Here is an 18,855-nt window from a genome sequence, read left to right on the forward strand (position 1 = left end):
CGACATGGCACACCTCCCTGTGTATTTTGTTGTGGAAGATGCACAGCTTAGTTTAATGATAGGATAGTCTTGAGAGTTTCAAAAAGTTGTTTGTTTTTAGTGGTGCTCAGCCTGGAGACGTCGAGGGTCCGACGACGCCGGTTGAAATAATTAAGAACGTGTGGCTAGAGGATCTCTAGTTACATCCCATGGTTGGCACTCATCAATGTTTGTCTTTCCCTATTGAAAGGAAACGACTTTCATACATAGTTGTAAAGTTGTTTTCTTTATTTTGTTGCTTTAGTTCAAAGTTCATAAATGTGGAGATTCAATTTAGTAAATCATGTTGGATTTCATTCGCAAATCATAGCATACATTTTTTCATTCAGGCACTGTCTTTTTTGTGGGTCCAATGCATTTCGGGCATTTACTTATATGCCCTTCGTCAGGGAATTGACACTAAAAAATGATAATAATGACATAAATTAATCTGGTACCAAAGTGTGAATACATTTCTATACATTGCAAAATTCGCGACATTTCAACATGGTTAGGTGATTACAAAAAGTGGTTCATGGTGGATAACCTGTGTGAGGTAGATTGTGTTCCATAAAAAACAAATCTAAAATAATGCGGGTATGACAGCACTTTAATTTAAGGTGACGGTGCTCGAGTAGTCTCGTTATATTATCTGGTTTAAAGGACGGTGGTTCTAAAGTAACCCATTGTGTAGTTAAATGGAGGGTTAGAAGCGAGCGTCACTTACATGCCTGTTTGTTCTGGTGATCGCGCAATCTGTAAAAAGGAAGATAAACAAAGAACCGTCAGCGCCTCTGGGCGTGCGGTGCTCCGTAATGCTCGCGTTTTGAAAATGTGGGATTGCCGCCACTAACCTGAAACAGAATTCGGTTGTGATTAGTTCGGCCGGTCGGTCGTCTGCTGCAGAACGCCGGTGGAAGCAAAAACTTCCCGCGTTGGTTAAGTTACATGGTCGGCTACTAGGGAAGCGCCGTTTCGTAATGAAAGTAAACAAAGGAGAGCATACGATGCAAACTGTATAGATCGAAATTAATATCGAGATTAAGAGACGTCGAAATTAAGAAAAATGCATTGTGCTAGTGAGAAAAAATTCGCTGTGCCATTTAGAAAGGTATATACCCTGTCATTTACGGGGCAAAAGAAAGAGGGTGCAGAGAACCTATGGTGGTCTAAAATAAAGTTCTAAGTGGTGGGGAGTGTGTTGTGTCAATGATATATGGGAACATACACAATAACACTCAATACGACATCCAGAGCAAAATACTTTACAGGTAGCATGCAAATTCAATTCTTTCATTGAGTCCTGTAGGGTTCTGGGTTGATAATTTCTGTATCCAGTAGTTCTCCCTGCGTATTAGGAATTTGTTATTATCTCTGCCTTCTTGTCTGGTTACGGTCTCAAGGACGATAAACTTTATTTGGGTCACGTTGTGGGATTGCTCTACAAAATGAGCTGATAGTGCTGACTTTGAGTTTCTCAGTCGGATGTTAGACTTATGTTCCGTGAGACGGACTTTGATGCGTCGTTCGGTTTTCCCAATGTACATTTTGCCACAAGGGCATTTGATTCCATAGATTAGATTGGAGGTATCACAGGTTGCGTTCACTTTGAGTTTAATGGCGTGGCCTTGACTAGGATGGTTAATAGTGTTCCCTTTGATTATATTATTGCAGTTACCGCAATTTAAACAAGGTTTTGTTCCAGTAAAGATGGTGTTTTCTTTGGCTTTCCTCTGTAAGATCTCTCCCAAGTTGTTGGCCCTGGTATATGCAAATATGGGTGGTTGGGTAAATGAGTTCCTGAAATCAGGTTCCAGGTTAAGTATAGCCCAATGTCTCATAATGCTCTGTTTGTATTTTCTACTGCTCGTAGAGTATCTTGAAACCACTACTGTACGTGTTTGTTCAGTTTTTGAAGTTGGTGTTAACAGTTTGGATCGGTCCTGTTTATCGATTCTCGATGTGGTTTCTTCAATTAGGGCTTTGGGGTAACCTCTGTTTGAGAATTTTAGTGACATCTCTGTAAGCCTTTGCTTAAGGGTTGTTGTGTCAGAAGTGATTCTTTTAACTCTCGCCATTTGTGAATATGGTAAGTTGCGTATTAGGTTGGGTTCATGGAAACTGGAGTGTAGTAATAGATTGTTTCTGTCAGTGGGTTTTACATGAAGATCTGTGATGAACCCGTGGGGTGTTATTGCAACCTTCACATCTAAAAAGTTAACCGACGTTTCTGAGATGTCCCAGGTTAGTTGGATCCTCTGGTCCATGGTGTTAAATTTGGTAAGTTCCGTTCTCAGTGACTCTTCCGTGTCTGACCATATAATGAAGTAGTCGTCAATATAACGAATTATCATTTTTAGGTGGTTGGTCCAATTTGTGTTGTTGAGAATGTGTAGTGTTTCATACCAATGCATGAACAAATTCGCATATACGGGTGCGGCCGAATTGCCCATGGCCATCCCGGTGAGTTGTTGGTACCAATGGTCTTGAGTTTTGAAATAGCTGTGGTATAGGGTAAAATGCATAAGTTCCATTAGGAACAATTGGAAATCCTGGTCTAGGTCAGTGTTTAGCAGGGCTGATTCCAAAGCTTCTATCCCCATGTTATGGGGTATGCTGGTGTATAGGCTACACACATCCGCTGTGCATAAGATCACTTTTTCGATGGGGTTTAGTTTGATTTGTTGCAGTTTGAGCAAGAACTGTGTTGTATCTTTGATATACGTGTCCATGGCTTGAACGGAAGGTTGTAGGTATCTGTCAATTAATTGGCCGATCGACTGGAATTAGAAGTGAGTTTTTTCAAATTCATGCGAAAACTGAAACTTCGACATTTTTTTGATAATGTTGTACCAGAACGTCCACAGACAGAAAAAGACCAACTACTGGGACTACGTCCACAGAGTTCATTCCAGGCCCCGACCAGTCACAAAACCCTTGATCTCTTCGAAAATCTAGTCAAACAAGACATCATGAAAATTAAACACACCAAACCCAAGACTAAGAACATCACCCAAAAGGACTGGGATACCTTGAACAGAATGGCTAAGAATAACAGAACCACCTTTACCAAGGCCGACAAAGGGGGAGCAATCGTCATTATGAATTCAACAATGTATGAGAACAAAATCACTGAACATGTGAGGGATATGACAACCTACAAAAAATTGGACTCCAACCCCACCACAGAATATTCCAACACCTTAAAAAACATCATTGACCAGGCATATAACCAAGGGGTTATCACTGACAGGACTAAGAATTTCCTTACTACCACCAATCCGAAGAGTCCAACACTAAAGATGGTACCTAAGATCCACAAAAACCTCACAAACCCCCCAATGAGACCCATAGTCTCTACCCGAGGCAGTTTACACCAACCGATCGGCCAATTAATTGACAGATACCTACAACCTTCCGTTCAAGCCATGGACACGTATATCAAAGATACAACACAGTTCTTGCTCAAACTGCAACAAATCAAACTAAACCCCATCGAAAAAGTGATCTTATGCACAGCGGATGTGTGTAGCCTATACACCAGCATACCCCATAACATGGGGATAGAAGCTTTGGAATCAGCCCTGCTAAACACTGACCTAGACCAGGATTTCCAATTGTTCCTAATGGAACTTATGCATTTTACCCTATACCACAGCTATTTCAAAACTCAAGACCATTGGTACCAACAACTCACCGGGATGGCCATGGGCAATTCGGCCGCACCCGTATATGCGAATTTGTTCATGCATTGGTATGAAACACTACACATTCTCAACAACACAAATTGGACCAACCACCTAAAAATGATAATTCGTTATATTGACGACTACTTCATTATATGGTCAGACACGGAAGAGTCACTGAGAACGGAACTTACCAAATTTAACACCATGGACCAGAGGATCCAACTAACCTGGGACATCTCAGAAACGTCGGTTAACTTTTTAGATGTGAAGGTTGCAATAACACCCCACGGGTTCATCACAGATCTTCATGTAAAACCCACTGACAGAAACAATCTATTACTACACTCCAGTTTCCATGAACCCAACCTAATACGCAACTTACCATATTCACAAATGGCGAGAGTTAAAAGAATCACTTCTGACACAACAACCCTTAAGCAAAGGCTTACAGAGATGTCACTAAAATTCTCAAACAGAGGTTACCCCAAAGCCCTAATTGAAGAAACCACATCGAGAATCGATAAACAGGACCGATCCAAACTGTTAACACCAACTTCAAAAACTGAACAAACACGTACAGTAGTGGTTTCAAGATACTCTACGAGCAGTAGAAAATACAAACAGAGCATTATGAGACATTGGGCTATACTTAACCTGGAACCTGATTTCAGGAACTCATTTACCCAACCACCCATATTTGCATATACCAGGGCCAACAACTTGGGAGAGATCTTACAGAGGAAAGCCAAAGAAAACACCATCTTTACTGGAACAAAACCTTGTTTAAATTGCGGTAACTGCAATAATATAATCAAAGGGAACACTATTAACCATCCTAGTCAAGGCCACGCCATTAAACTCAAAGTGAACGCAACCTGTGATACCTCCAATCTAATCTATGGAATCAAATGCCCTTGTGGCAAAATGTACATTGGGAAAACCGAACGACGCATCAAAGTCCGTCTCACGGAACATAAGTCTAACATCCGACTGAGAAACTCAAAGTCAGCACTATCAGCTCATTTTGTAGAGCAATCCCACAACGTGACCCAAATAAAGTTTATCGTCCTTGAGACCGTAACCAGACAAGAAGGCAGAGATAATAACAAATTCCTATTACGCAGGGAGAACTACTGGATACAGAAATTATCAACCCAGAACCCTACAGGACTCAATGAAAGAATTGAATTTGCATGCTACCTGTAAAGTATTTTGCTCTGGATGTCGTATTGAGTGTTATTGTGTATGTTCCCATATATCATTGACACAACACACTCCCCACCACTTAGAACTTTATTTTAGACCACCATAGGTTCTCTGCACCCTCTTTCTTTTGCCCCGTAAATGACAGGGTATATACCTTTCTAAATGGCACAGCAAATTTTTTCTCACTAGCACAATGCATTTTTCTTAATTTCGACGTCTCTTAATCTCGATATTAATTTCGATCTATACAGTTTGCATCGTATGCTCTCCTTTGTTTACTTTCATTACGAAACGGCGCTTCCCTAGTCTGTTTACCCTTCCTACCACACGTGATTAATCACGTGTTAGCCGACCATGTAACTTAACCAACGCGGGAAGTTTTTGCTTCCACCGGCGTTCTGCAGCAGACGACCGACCGGCCGAACTAATCACAACCGAATCCTGTTTCAGGTTAGTGGCGGCAATCCCACATTTTCAAAACGCGAGCATTACGGAGCACTGCACGCCCAGAGGCGCTGACGGTTCTTTGTTTATCTTCCTTTTTACAGATTGCGCGATCACCAGAACAAACAGGCATGTAAGTGACGCTCGCTTCTAACCCTCCATTTAACTACACAATGGGTTACTTTAGAACCACCGTCCTTTAAACCAGATAATATAACGAGACTACTCGAGCACCGTCACCTTAAATTAAAGTGCTGTCATACCCGCATTATTTTAGATTTGTTTTTTATGGAACACAATCTACCTCACACAGGTTATCCACCATGAACCACTTTTTGTAATCACCTAACCATGTTGAAATGTCGCAAATTTTGCAATGTATAGAAATGTATTCACACTTTGGTACCAGATTAATTTATGTCATTATTATCATTTTTTAGTGTCAATTCCCTGACGAAGGGCATATAAGTAAATGCCCGAAATGCATTGGACCCACAAAAAAGACAGTGCCTGAATGAAAAAATGTATGCTATGATTTGCGAATGAAATCCAACATGATTTACTAAATTGAATCTCCACATTTATGAACTTTGAACTAAAGCAACAAAATAAAGAAAACAACTTTACAACTATGTATGAAAGTCGTTTCCTTTCAATAGGGAAAGACAAACATTGATGAGTGCCAACCATGGGATGTAACTAGAGATCCTCTAGCCACACCTCCCTGTGTGCCATTCTCACAAACCATCTGCCCTGGCATACATCAGTCACCCCTCTAGCTGGGTGCACTATGCCAGTGGTGTGGGCACTGGTGCATGAGCCCTGTGCCCCTACAGTTCCCAGGGCCATTCCTGGGCACTGTAAGTGCAGTGATTCCATTAGGAGTATATGGTGCTGGGGAGGATGTCATTACGAACTCCACAGCACCATAGTGATATCTTCTCTGCACATTAAACCCACACTGATGCCAGTGTGGGATTTAATACCAAATGCACTACAGAGGGCATCTTAGAAATGCCCCCTGAAACCTAACCAACTGCCAGTGTCCTGACTGCGAGGCTACCAAGGCTGCCACCACCAGAAATGTTTCTGGACCCCTGGGTCGAGAGCTTGCCGCTCTCAGGGGGCCTGAAACAATGCACATCCTGGGACGAGGGGCCAAGCCTCCTCCCCCAAGATGGGCATGGGAAGCTTCAAAAGCCTGCCACCTTTTGTGAGCTTCCCCAGGCCAATTGCTATACTCAGCAACTGGCCCCCACCGGTTCTGACCCCCAATCTGGCAGGAAGACAGGTGGGAAACCCTACGTGAGGAAAGTGGGTGTGCCAGCCTGTGCCAACTCCACCCCTCAGGTGGGAGAGGCGAGGTGAAGCACATCTCCGGGCTACCGCCATCTTGAGGTTGGGTAGCCCTGCCCAATTAGAGGTAGGCTCCTGCCCCCTCCCACAGGAGAGGAGCAGGATAGGGGGTGTACTCACACCAGGACCGGGACCCATTGGCCCCTGCTTTTGCCCTACGTGTAACGCCCCTAAATTTAGTATTTAGGGGCACCCTGAACCTTTCTTCCTCAGATCCCGATTTTGCAACAAGAAAGAAGAACAAGAAACGAGAAGACCTGCCGTGCAGCTGCTAACAAGAGGTGATACCAACTGACTTGGTCCCAGAAACCTACAGGCCTGTTGATCCCTGAACCTGCTCCTGCTAAGCCCCGGCGTCTCCTGTGGACAGCAACCTCGAAAACCCCGGAGGACCTGCCTGCCTTGATCATCTAAAAGACTGGGACTCCCATAAGCAGTGGTTCAAACATCAACACCCCTGGTTCCAGCCAGGAATCGCAAATCCAGCACACTCTACACCCGCCGAGCCCGGCCTGTGCCTGAGTGGACAAAGACCATGAGGACGTCCCCCTGGCGACTGTGACCCGGAATCCAGTGCCCAAAGACTCTCCTCAACGATCCTGACGACGCTTGCAGCCTCACAACCAGGGTCCCCCTCTAACTGGGTGAGGGTAAGATTTCCCGACGTCCAAAGACACTCCGGCGCCCGACGGCCCACTGTGCCCAACTCCTGGGTGTCTACCTATCCTCCAAGATCTCAACTTAGCCCTCAAAGTGGTGTTCGCACCTGAAGAATCTCTCTGTCCCCGATCCAGCAGCCTTTGTTTGATATCCAAGTCTCCTATTGAATAACATTTAGCGCCCGGCGGCTCAAAAGCACCCTGCACCCAGCTGCCCGAGTGCCGCTGGAAGTGCAGCAATTACCCTACTCTACTTCACCCACTTGCCCTGTGTAAGTGACCAGGAGCTCAGCCCCCACAGTCGCGTGGTCTGCCTACTAGCAGCCACCAACCGAAGGCCCCCTATCCTCCATAGGAAAACATTGGACCTACAGTCTCTGCACCCGGCTGCTCCTGTGCTGCTGAGGGTGTAACAACTGTATCTTCCTGACCCTGGGAGACCCCTGTCGAGTACTTACCCAAAAGCCGATAACTCACTTTTCTTCTATAGGGTAACATTGACTGGCTTCACTCAGAATTTCTTCTAAGTGTGGAGTTTTGAAACTTTAAAATAGTCATCTAAAATCAGCCGAACAATGAATTCCGATTTACTCGCCTGTTATCAGGAGAGATCCAAGTGCTGTATCTTTCAGCCCAGCACTGAACCTGAAAAGTAATTATAACTGTGATTTACTGTTAACTAAATTTTCTGCGTGTATTGGTTGTGATTGAGCCAGTAACGTGAACTGTATTTCAGCTGATGAGGGTCTAATGAAGGCAAAATACATAGACTGTAGACTTGAAGTTACCTTGTAAAATATTTAGACATCAGACCCAAAAGCCCTCAAGTTCAAAGATATCATATGTGCAAACCACAGCAGCTTTCTGGACTCTCCGCTTTGGGGCTTTGAAAGAAACTACTTTTACTCTGCGTTTAATACAGTGATGGACATTTTCAGAGGGCGTATGTTGTCACAGTGCAGTAGGAGAGCTTAACAGTTTAGAAAATGTTCCTTCAATTGTTGCTGTTTGTAGCTGTAAAGTACCCTGCAAGCTGACTTGGGTTTTTGAGAGAGTAACTTGCATTTTCTCTACTTCCGTGGTTTGTGTTTTTTGGTGAGGAAAGTGAATCATGCACTGTTGTACCATTTTGTTGTGTGTAAAAGAAGCTTGCACTGATGCTGCCTTTGCTGCATGTTTGTTGTGTGCAATGAGAGAAGTTTGCGTAGCAGCTGCCTGCCGTGAGGTAGTAATGCTGTTACCCATACTGCATGCGCTCTGCGTGTTTGAGAAGCTTGCACTGTTGCTGCCTTTGCCTCATGTGTACTGTGAGATGCCTGCACTGCATCTGTTTGTCCTGTGTGCTAGTAATGCCGTTACCTATACTGCCTGCGCTCTGTGTGTTTGAAAAGGTTGCACTGCTGCGGTCTGTCCTAGTGCTGCTGGTGGTGCCCATTGAGTGCCAACCTGAACGTTGGAGAACCTTGGTTCTACCCCCCCCCCCCCCCCCCCCCCCCACAATTGCTCTACCACACAACCACAAAAGAGAGTAAGGTAGTGTCTACTTTAACCTCTGCTGTACCTCTAGCGATCCACACTAGACCTCACTTTGGTATAGTATGTACAGAGCCAGCTTTCTACATTGGTGGCAGCGGTGGGATGTAAAGCCTCCATGGATCCACTGGACTCTGCACACTAGACCTCACTTCAGTATAGTATGTACAGAGCCAGCTTTCTACATTGGTGGCAGCGGTGGGATGTAAAGCCTCCATGGATCCACTGGACTCTGCACACTAGACCTCACTTCAGTATAGTATGTACAGAGCCAGCTTTCTACATTGGTGGCAGCGGTGGGATGTAAAGCCTCCATGGATCCACTGGACTCTGCACACTAGACCTCACTTCAGTATAGTATGTACAGAGCCAGCTTTCTACATTGGTGGCAGCGGTGGGATGTAAAGCCTCCATGGATCCACTGGACTCTGCACACTAGACCTCACTTCAGTATAGTATGTACAGAGCCAGCTTTCTACATTGGTGGCAGCGGTGGGATGTAAAGCCTCCACGGATCCACTGGACTCTGCCCACTAGACCTCACTTCAGTATAGTATGTACAGAGCCAGCTTTCTACATTGGTGGCAGCGGTGGGATGTAAAGCCTCCACGGATCCACTGGACTCTGCACACTAGACCTCACTTTGGTATAGTATGTACAGAGCCAGCTTTCTACATTGGTGGCAGCGGTGGAATGTAAAGCCTCCATGGATCCACTGGACTCTGCACACTAGACCTCACTTCAGTATAGTATGTACAGAGCCAGCTTTCTACATTGGTGGCAGCGGTGGAATGTAAAGCCTCCACGGATCCACTGGACTCTGCACACTAGACCTCACTTCAGTATAGTATGTACAGAGCCAGCTTTCTACATTGGTGGCAGCGGTGTAATGTAAAGCCTCCACGGATCCACTGGACTCTGCCCACTAGACCTCACTTCAGTATAGTATGTACAGAGCCAGCTTTCTACATTGGTGGCAGCGGTGGGATGTAAAGCCTCCACGGATCCACTGGACTCTGCACACTAAACCTCACTTCAGTATAGTATGTACAGAGCCAGCTTTCTACATTGGTGGCAGCGGTGGGATGTAAAGCCTCCACGGATCCACTGGACTCTGCACACTAGACCTCACTTCAGTATAGTATGTACAGAGCCAGCTTTATACATTGGTGGCAGCGGTGTAATGTAAAGCCTCCATGGATCCACTGGACTCTGCCCACTAAACCTCACTTCAGTATAGTATGTACAGAGCCAGCTTTCTACATTGGTGGCAGCGGTGGGATGTAAAGCCTCCACTGATCCACTGGACTCTGCACACTAGACCTCACTTCAGTATAGTATGTACAGAGCCAGCTTTCTACATTGGTGGCAGCGGTGGGATGTAAAGCCTCCACGGATCCACTGGACTCTGCACACTAGACCTCACTTTGGTATAGTATGTACAGAGCCAGCTTTCTACATTGGTGGCAGCGGTGGGATGTAAAGCCTCCACGGATCCACTGGACTCTGCACACTAGACCTCACTTTGGTATAGTATATACAGAGCCAGCTTCTTACAATAGCTGGCAGAAATCTTTTAGAAGGCAGCATTTGATTTGTAATAAAGCAGTACTAGAGGACCAATTAGCTAAGGATGGAAATAATCCTTCCATAAGGTAGTGAGTTGGCAGCACCGCAAACGTCACTGTCCACTCCACCAGTGCCATATAAATACTTGTTAAAAATGTTAGCGCCTATGCTCGCCTATAGTAGTGGCACAAATCGGCGGTCAGAGAAAATTATTTGGTAGAAATTTGAAGTAAAATTAATTAATGCTACTAAGGAAGTAGTACTTCTATAAATATTGTGTCTTGTTGCGATCAAGCCATTTAAAAAAGATTATAGCCCAATTTGGTAGGTGTGAGTTACTCATGTATTCCAGGTAAGTGACTAGTAAGTGAAGCATAAGTCACACCCACACAACTCTTTTTCAATCAGACCCCCCAGGCTCTTCCTTTTCCATACTGAGCATTGAACAAAGGTGATCAGGTCACGGCCCCTTTGGAGTTCGTAATGTACACTGGCCTCTCCAGTTTGGAAAGAGTATAACGCCAGGCAAACAGAAGTGCTGGCACTTCTGAAATGCCGCCCTGGTCCCATCAAGAACGATGCTGCTCTTTGCCTCACTGGGTCAAACCACTCCTTTAAGATACTTACCCTCCAGGATCACAAAAGCGTCTTGGGTTTAATCACTGATCTGAAGCTGCTTATTTTTAGTTAAAAACTTCTGAAAACTGAGTTTTCACACAGACTTTTACTCTATTCCAAGGACCATAGCAGAGTGATGTCTGAATGCCTGATCTAGGACGACCCTTTGCCCTTCGCTTTACTCATAACTCATGTAATCAGGAATTCTCCCTGTATCTGCCTCTTTATGTTTCAGCCCTGGGAAGTGACCTAAGTGACGTGTAGAGCTATATAAAACACCCAAATAAAGTAATGTGGATCATATTAAAGGAAACTTTCTGTGTGGATCGGATAGCTACACAGAATACTCCTTGTATGGATCGACCGCCATCTAGAATACTCTGTTCTCAATGTCCTGCCTCTAATATTGTCCTGTCCTTCTTTATGGACCATTTTATGTAACACCGTCTGCACGGACAATTCTGTGCTCACTATGTTGGTCTAACTGTGTGGGATAGTTTACTATGGTAAATGAAGCCTTGGTTGTTTGTAAGTTGAATTTGCAGTGTGTAACGTAACCATTTGTTATGTCCCAGAGCCCTGCAGATTCCCGGTCTGTTCCTGCAGCTCCAGAAGTTCCTTTCCTGCTGCTGTCACCCAGATCAGTCGAGGTGGAAGCGTTCATTCGGCGATATGAAGAGGACCTCCGCATCAGAGGAAAGGTGAGATTTGGAGTGCAGTAGACTCCCCTTTGTCCTACTTTGCTGCCCGCTTCCCTGAGCGAGTGATGTCAACCTTGCTTGCACTGCGATGGTCTACATGGCAGAGGGTCTGCTGCTCTACCATTTAGCACTTTTGGCACTGAGTAAGCTCTATTCACTGGAAAGTGGCAAAGCTTCACTGGAGAGTGGCAAGCCTTCGCTGTTCAGTCTAGTGCCATAGCCTGTCCCTTGGGTGAAATATGAGGGTGAGTGAGCTGATCGCTGGTCGAGTGTAACGGTGGAAAGCTATAACCTAGATTAAGATGAGGTGCTGGAGCCTTTTTGTGTGTTAAAGTCTGAGAGCTAGAGCCAGTCGCAGATTGTGACAGGCTAATTTGCTGGCCTTATCCTGGATGTGACTGGTGAGGCTAACCATCCATTTGGGTAACGGTCGATTGATCAGTGGCTCACCTTAGGACTAAAGGGCGAGTGTATAGGAGTGGATCCCTGCAGGTAGAGGTAATGCGCAGGAACTTTGGCCTCATTTTGAAGGGAGCTGGAGCCTATCCCTTTGTTGAAGGGAGAGTGTGGAAGAACCTTGCACTGGAAGTGAAGATGAGACCAGGACCAGTTACTGGGATGAAGGTGATTGATGCTGGTGAAGCTTTTAAGGTGTTCTTTGGTAAGGGGTGTGCAAGCGCTTAACTGCCTCTGCCAAGGCCCTTCATTTCTCTCCAGTGACATTCCTCTTTGAAGCAGGCGGGGCTGCCTTTGTGGGCCCCTGGAAATCTCACTCATTTGCTCTATTGCCTTTCTCTCTGACACTCCCTAACTAGGGGCCATTCCCATTGGGCTGATTGTACAGGCCAACTTCTCTGGGGCTCTTATGACATAGGCTCTTTCTCCTTTTAGCACCCTGACGAGGCCTCTCTCTCTCTGGGGCTCCCGAATAGTCCTCCATTTCTTGGGATCATTGAGACACCACCCCCAAACCCAATTACATTCCTTTATGGAATCTATCCTGATAGGTTATCCCTTGAGCTCTCTGACAGATGGCATTTAATAAGTTGCTTCCTACCAATGTCTAGGAACAACTGAGGCTTCGACAGGCTCTTCAGGAGAAGACTGGAAGGATTGCCTCGGACATGGCATCCGAGAAGCTGAAGCGCTTCGAGGAGGTGATGGAGGTGAAATGTCACCAGGAGTATCAGAGCATGCAGGAGCAGATGGAGGAGAGGTGAGTGCGTTGTGACGCTCTATCACTGCTCTCTGGTCATGACTGGGACGGCACGATGAGTGTCCGAGCATGCAGGAGCAGATGGAGGAGAGGTGAGTGAGTGCGACGCTCTATCACTGCTCCCAAGTCATGACTGGGACGGCACCAGGAGTGTAGGAGCAGATGGAGGAGAGGTGTGTGAGTGAGACGCTCTATCACTGCTCCCAAGTCATGACTGGGACGGCACCAGGAGTGTAGGAGCAGATGGAGGAGAGGTGTGTGAGTGAGACGCTCTATCACTGCTCCCTGGTCATGACTGGGACTGCACCAGGAGTATCAGAGCAGATGGAGGAGAGGTGTGTGTGTGTGAGTGAGACGCTCTATCACTGCTCCCTGGTCATTACTGGGACGGCACCAGGAGTGTAGGAGCAGATGGAGGAGAGGTGTGTGAGTGAGACGCTCTATCACTGCTCCCTGGTCATGACTGGGACGGCACCAGGTATATCTGAGTTTGCAAGGGCAGATGAGGGGGAGATGTGTAGGAGACACTTTCTTTTCTCTGGAGTCCTGACAATGGTGTCCCTGGGAAGCTTCCTGTACAAACAACTTCTGTGTCAAGCCTCCTTGTCACTGGGAATGGGGTATATAGGCAGGAATTATTTGTACAGGATGATTAGCTTTGTTAAAATTGGTATGAAATATATGTGCGCATTTATGTATTTGGAGCACAATTGTTAGCTAGGTTGATGGCTTCAATGACTTGTTGAGAACGAGTCCTAGGTGTGAGGGAACACCCTTTTTTCACGTAGGAAGGAAAGTCTCATACTGGACTTTCTGTGTGGTTAGTTCAACATTTTCTGTGTCTGATGCCTCTACAGCACGTTTACAAGGTAAATCAGCCTTTCAGGTGTTACTACTCACCTTCTCGGCACAGTGGCGCAGTTCCTCGCCTTGCCTAAATGTTTAGACTTTTGATGCCACCAGCTAATTCTTGAGAAGACTTCAGACCATACAGAACGCAGCAGGCAGACTGATCCTCAACCTTCCCAAAAGGACCCACATCACCCAGCACCTGAGAGACCTCCACTGATTCCTCCTCCAGGAAAGCTGCCTCTTCAAACTCCTGCCCCATGGCTACAAAGCCCTTCACGGCCAAGTTCCTGCATACGTGAATCATTGCCTGAACTTCCAGAAACCTTCCAGAAACCTCCGCTCGACCCACCCTCGCCCTTGCCCAGACAACACGCATCTGCCCCACCGGAGGACGCTTCTTCTCCCACCTCACTCCCAATTCCTGGAACGCCCTCCCCCCTCCGAACAGCATCCTCGCTAACAGACTTCAGGAAGAAGCTCAAGACCTGGCTCTGCCACTGAAACCCGCAGCCCACGCCTGGATACCCTCTCGAATGTTAAGCTGCACTATAAGTACGGTATGATGCATGTCCGTGTGTAGCCTCCTTGATGTGACAAGCTCAGGATTTTTATTAACTCTAGTCTCGACTGTATGGCTCTTGGATAGTGGATTATTTTAAGCATTACTTTTTGTTTTCATTCAGAAATGTTTCTCAGACATCAAATTGAACAGAAGCACATAAATAAGTCACACAGTCATCCTAGGCCTTCACTGTGGAGGGGGCAACTAATTAGAACTGAGGTTTGATTCTTGTGAGAAAGTGCCCTCTTTCTGCATGGTTGCCCCCACTTTGTGCCAAACTGCTGATCTACTTTGACTGACTGTGCCCTGGGTTCCTACCAACCAGATACCCAAGGCCTGTGTTCCTTCCCTAAAACTGTGTTGAAGCCTAAACCCAATTGTCAGTCTTTGGCCACAAGTCAGTTCCTTGTAAATGGTACCACAGGTACCCAGGGCACTGTGGCCAGGGAAGGCCTCTAAGGGCTGCAGCATTTATTGTGCCAGCCACCCTTAGGGGGTGTATATATATCTATATATCTGCATGTTGTGGTGCAGAGTCAACTTGGCACACATCCCTATGTGCCATGCCTGCAACCTACTTCCCTGGTATAGGTCAGCCACCCCTCTAGCTTGGTGCACTATACCAGTGGTGAGGGTACAGGTGCATGAGCCCTGTACCCCATACATTGTGTAAGTCCATTCTTAGACATTGTGAGTGCAGTGCTGTGTAGGAAGGTGGATACCTGACTATGGTTACACCAGGTTTTTTGCCTAGTGTTTAGCTGGTTTTTGACTTAGTTGGCCTGGGATCCTGCTAATCAGGGCCCCAGGCTATCTGCTCTCTCTGTAAAATGGACTCCATGTACCCTAAGTACATTTCCAATTGGATGCTGGGTCACCTTATGAGCCCCTGTACAGTGTACTATAGGTACCCAGGGCATAAGTGAACCAAAGGCCTACCAGGGGCTGCAGCATGTATTATGCCACAACTGGCTGATCACTCAGCTGGGGAAAGGTGGTGTAATCAGCCTTTGTTTTTAGATATAGTATACCTATATCTAACCTTTTATCTAGATACATATACACCTATAAGTCACTCCTATGGCAGGCCTTAACAATCCTGGAGGCAGAGCGCTTGGTTTTATGTGAGATGGTGCTCTAGAATGAGCTGAGCCTGTCTGCAGCTTTCGGAACCATGTCCTTATAGCTGTTCTAGGATATTGCCATACCATATACTATTAAGTGCATTATGAACCTCGCGGTTAAATGCTATCTCTGGTTTGGCTTTATCTAAACATGTCGAGTAAGGTGTCATACGATTTGAAATACTACCCCCTCGCCAGTTCTGGCGACGGGGATAGCATTCCACCCTTCTAGAGGGAGAAGACCTGTTGTTCCTACTATTCCCGGTTAAAGTTAACCAGAGCCTCAGCATCACAAAATGGATGCTGCTGCCACAGACACAAGTCTGACCTCCTGCTGCTGGGAGTCCTTCCAGCGAGGGAGGCTTGGACAATAGGTTTCCTGCCTTGGGAGATGCTAGCACCACCCCAGACAGGACTTTGTGTGTTGGGACAGGGAGGGCTCAAAGGATTGAGACATGCCTGGGGCACACAAGGTGTCCCATGCATAGTCCAGTTCAAACCGGTGCTGGGGCACTCCAGCCCCAGCTCTGGCGCGAAACTGGACAAAGGGAAAGGGGTGTAACCACCCCCTTCCCTGGTCCCACCCGTAGGAGGGACCTAGCAGGTAATCCAGCCCCTAAGATTCGTATATAGGTAGGAGCCGAGTCTAGAGACTTTAGATTATCCTGACTGAAACGAAACTCTGGACCTTCATCACTCTACTTTGAAATAAGACGACTGAAGAATCTCCCTTGTGGTCAATGAGTGACCACCCTGCACAAGCAGGCACCATCCAGCGATCGACGACTTACTTTGCCGCCGCCAGAGAGACGAGAGACGTGTGATTGCCTATCTTGAAAAGTCTGCGACCTGCTAACTGTGCAGCCCCCGAGGCCTCCTCGAAGCTGTGCATTGGGGATTGAGAAGCCCCAGCCCCGAGCAGCATCCGCACCAAAGATCAGCCCTGCACACTCCACGAGTTCTGCGTGGGGCCCTTTTGCATTTTCCTGCTCAACGTGTCTGCCCGGTCACTTACCCGTTGGCTAGTGGCCATCTTGGCGACGAATCTGTGAAACTGCACCTCTGGTCTGGTTGCTCCAGACTGGCCCTTGCTTCCCTCGAAAGAAGCAGCCCCTCAGACCTTGCTGGTCTGAGTAAGAAGCCTACATCGTATCCTGCGTGGGTTGCCTTTGCCAAGGCTTGTTGCCTCCAGTCTTGAAGCCGACACCGAGAGCCTTCGTGGGACAGTCCGTGCCTGACTCCTGGTCGTCGTTGATGACTCCTGGTCCACGTGGCTGCAGAGACGAGCTTCCCATCAGCACCTGATTGCAACGCGACATCACCTGGTTCCTTCCTGGGTCCATCCTGGTCACTGACTAGTGACCCAGACTCTGTCCCCTCTGCTTTCAGGTCCTCTCCATCTTTGATCCACCCTTGGATCCACCAGACTCTTCTCTCCTGGCCGCCTGCAGCATCTTTTCTCCAAGGCTCCATAGAACTCCACAACGAAACCCGACACACTTTGGGACCTATGCACCCGCTTCCTGTGGGTTAGGTAACGCGAGTACTGCGGTGCTTCTGTAAAGAGTAACTCTCTTAGTGTCCTAGTTTCAAGTGGTTAGCTTCTAGTCCAGTCGGAAGACTCCCAAACCTTTAACTTTCCATGTTTACGCACCCATTGACTTCTATGTGTGCACATGTGTACCTTTAGACACTGCACACGCATCCCGTGGGCCTCCTGCTCCCTAACCATTGTTAGTCCAGTGTAGCCCCAGCGATTCCCAGAGCCCTAGGCCTTACCATTGTTTGTTACGTGGTACTTATACCATTTTTTTAATATATGGTTTAGCGGGCCACCCGGCCCTATCCATAATTGTGCAACTTTTGTATGTTATATTAGGTTACATGCTATGCGCTTGCGCTTCTGTGCTCCTAAAGAGTTCAGGGGATTTATTTCGAAATAAATACATATATATTTTGAATATATATCCTGTGTGGTGTCCTTTCATTTGGTATTAAAGGGATTGCATATGGTAAAACAGCTGGCTTCACACGCCCTCTTGAGTTTAGCCTAAGACTGCTTTGTCCATGCTACGTCTAGGATAGCTGGTCTATAAGGTTGACTTTACAACCATCACCATAAGGGTTGTTTGGACTGGTGCAAGGTGCTCACTAGAATAGTGAACCTCATATACCAGGCCAACTTCTCACATGCTGCCATTAAGAGTATATGGTGCTGGGAGTTTGTCATTATGAACTCCACAGCACCATAATGGCAAATCCGACACCAAACTTCTCAGCACATTAAACCCACACTGATGCCAGTGTGGGATTTAATGAAAAATGCTCACAGAGGGCATCTTAGAGATGCCCTCTGAAAGCTGCCACCACCAGACATGGTTCTGGACCCCTGGGTCGAGAGCCGGCTGCTCTCTGGGGCCTGAAACAAAGCACACCCTGGGACGAGATGCCAGGCCCCCTCCCCCAGGATGGGCGGGGTTCACGAAGGGGAAGCTTCAAAGGCTTACCGCCTTTGTGAGCCTCTCAAGACCACTTGCTGCTTTCAGCACCTGCTCCCCACTGGTTCTGACCCCCACTTTGGGCAGGAGAACCGGCGGGAAAGTGAGAGAGAGAGATGTGCCCACCTCTGCCAACTCCACCCCTCAGGTGGGGGAGGTGTGATGAAGCACAGCTCTGTCCCTGGCATCATGCTGATGGGGGGACCCAGCCTACCAGGCTTATGCCCCCCTCCCACTGGAGGGTGGCATAATAGGGGGCTACCCACCGCAGGTAAGGGAACCATTGGTCCCAACCTTTTTACCTACCTGTAACGCCCCTAAATCTAGTATTTAGGGGCACCCCTGAACCCTGCTTCCTCAGACAAGAACCTGCATGAAGAAAGAAGGGCTGAACCGAGGTGCCGAAGCTCACAACAGGAGGACGCCCACTGACCTGGCCCCACCTCAAACCTGCTCCAGTGAAATCCCAGTGTGTCCTGCAGCCAGCAACCTCGAGAAACCCAGAGAACCTGCCTGCTTTCAATACCCAAGACTCTGTCTCCCGCGAACACCGGATTAGTGCAAACAGATTCCAGCTCCGCAAGGATCCGCGAGTTTGCACCAATCTGGACCCGATCCCCACGGCCTGAGTTCGAGTGGCCCAACACCAAGAGGAGGTCTCCCCAGCGATCATGGCCGGAGATCCCGCGACCCGTGACCTGTCTCAAGCCTCCGGCCGACACCTGCAGCTTCAAACCGGAAGGTCCCCCTACTCCCCACCGCGACCTGCAGCTGGTAAGAAGATCCGACCCTAAAAGGCACCCCTGCACC

The 18,855-nt window shown here is 47.2% G+C and overlaps 1 protein-coding gene across 1 annotated transcript in view; it reads left to right on the forward strand.

Moving 5' to 3' along the window:
- The window catches only part of GLE1 (GLE1 RNA export mediator), a 222,783-nt gene that overhangs the window by 41,071 nt on the left and 162,857 nt on the right, over positions 1-18,855 (forward strand). The window contains exons 3-4 of the mRNA XM_086948609.1: positions 11,668-11,793; positions 12,861-13,009. Of these exons, the coding sequence (XP_086804735.1) occupies positions 11,668-11,793; positions 12,861-13,009 (275 nt within the window). The remainder of the gene's footprint in view (positions 1-11,667; positions 11,794-12,860; positions 13,010-18,855) is intronic.

Source organism: Lissotriton vulgaris, unplaced genomic scaffold (assembly GCF_964263255.1).
Source record: "Lissotriton vulgaris unplaced genomic scaffold, aLisVul1.2 SCAFFOLD_726, whole genome shotgun sequence".
NCBI classification, from domain to species: Eukaryota; Metazoa; Chordata; class Amphibia; order Caudata; family Salamandridae; genus Lissotriton; species Lissotriton vulgaris.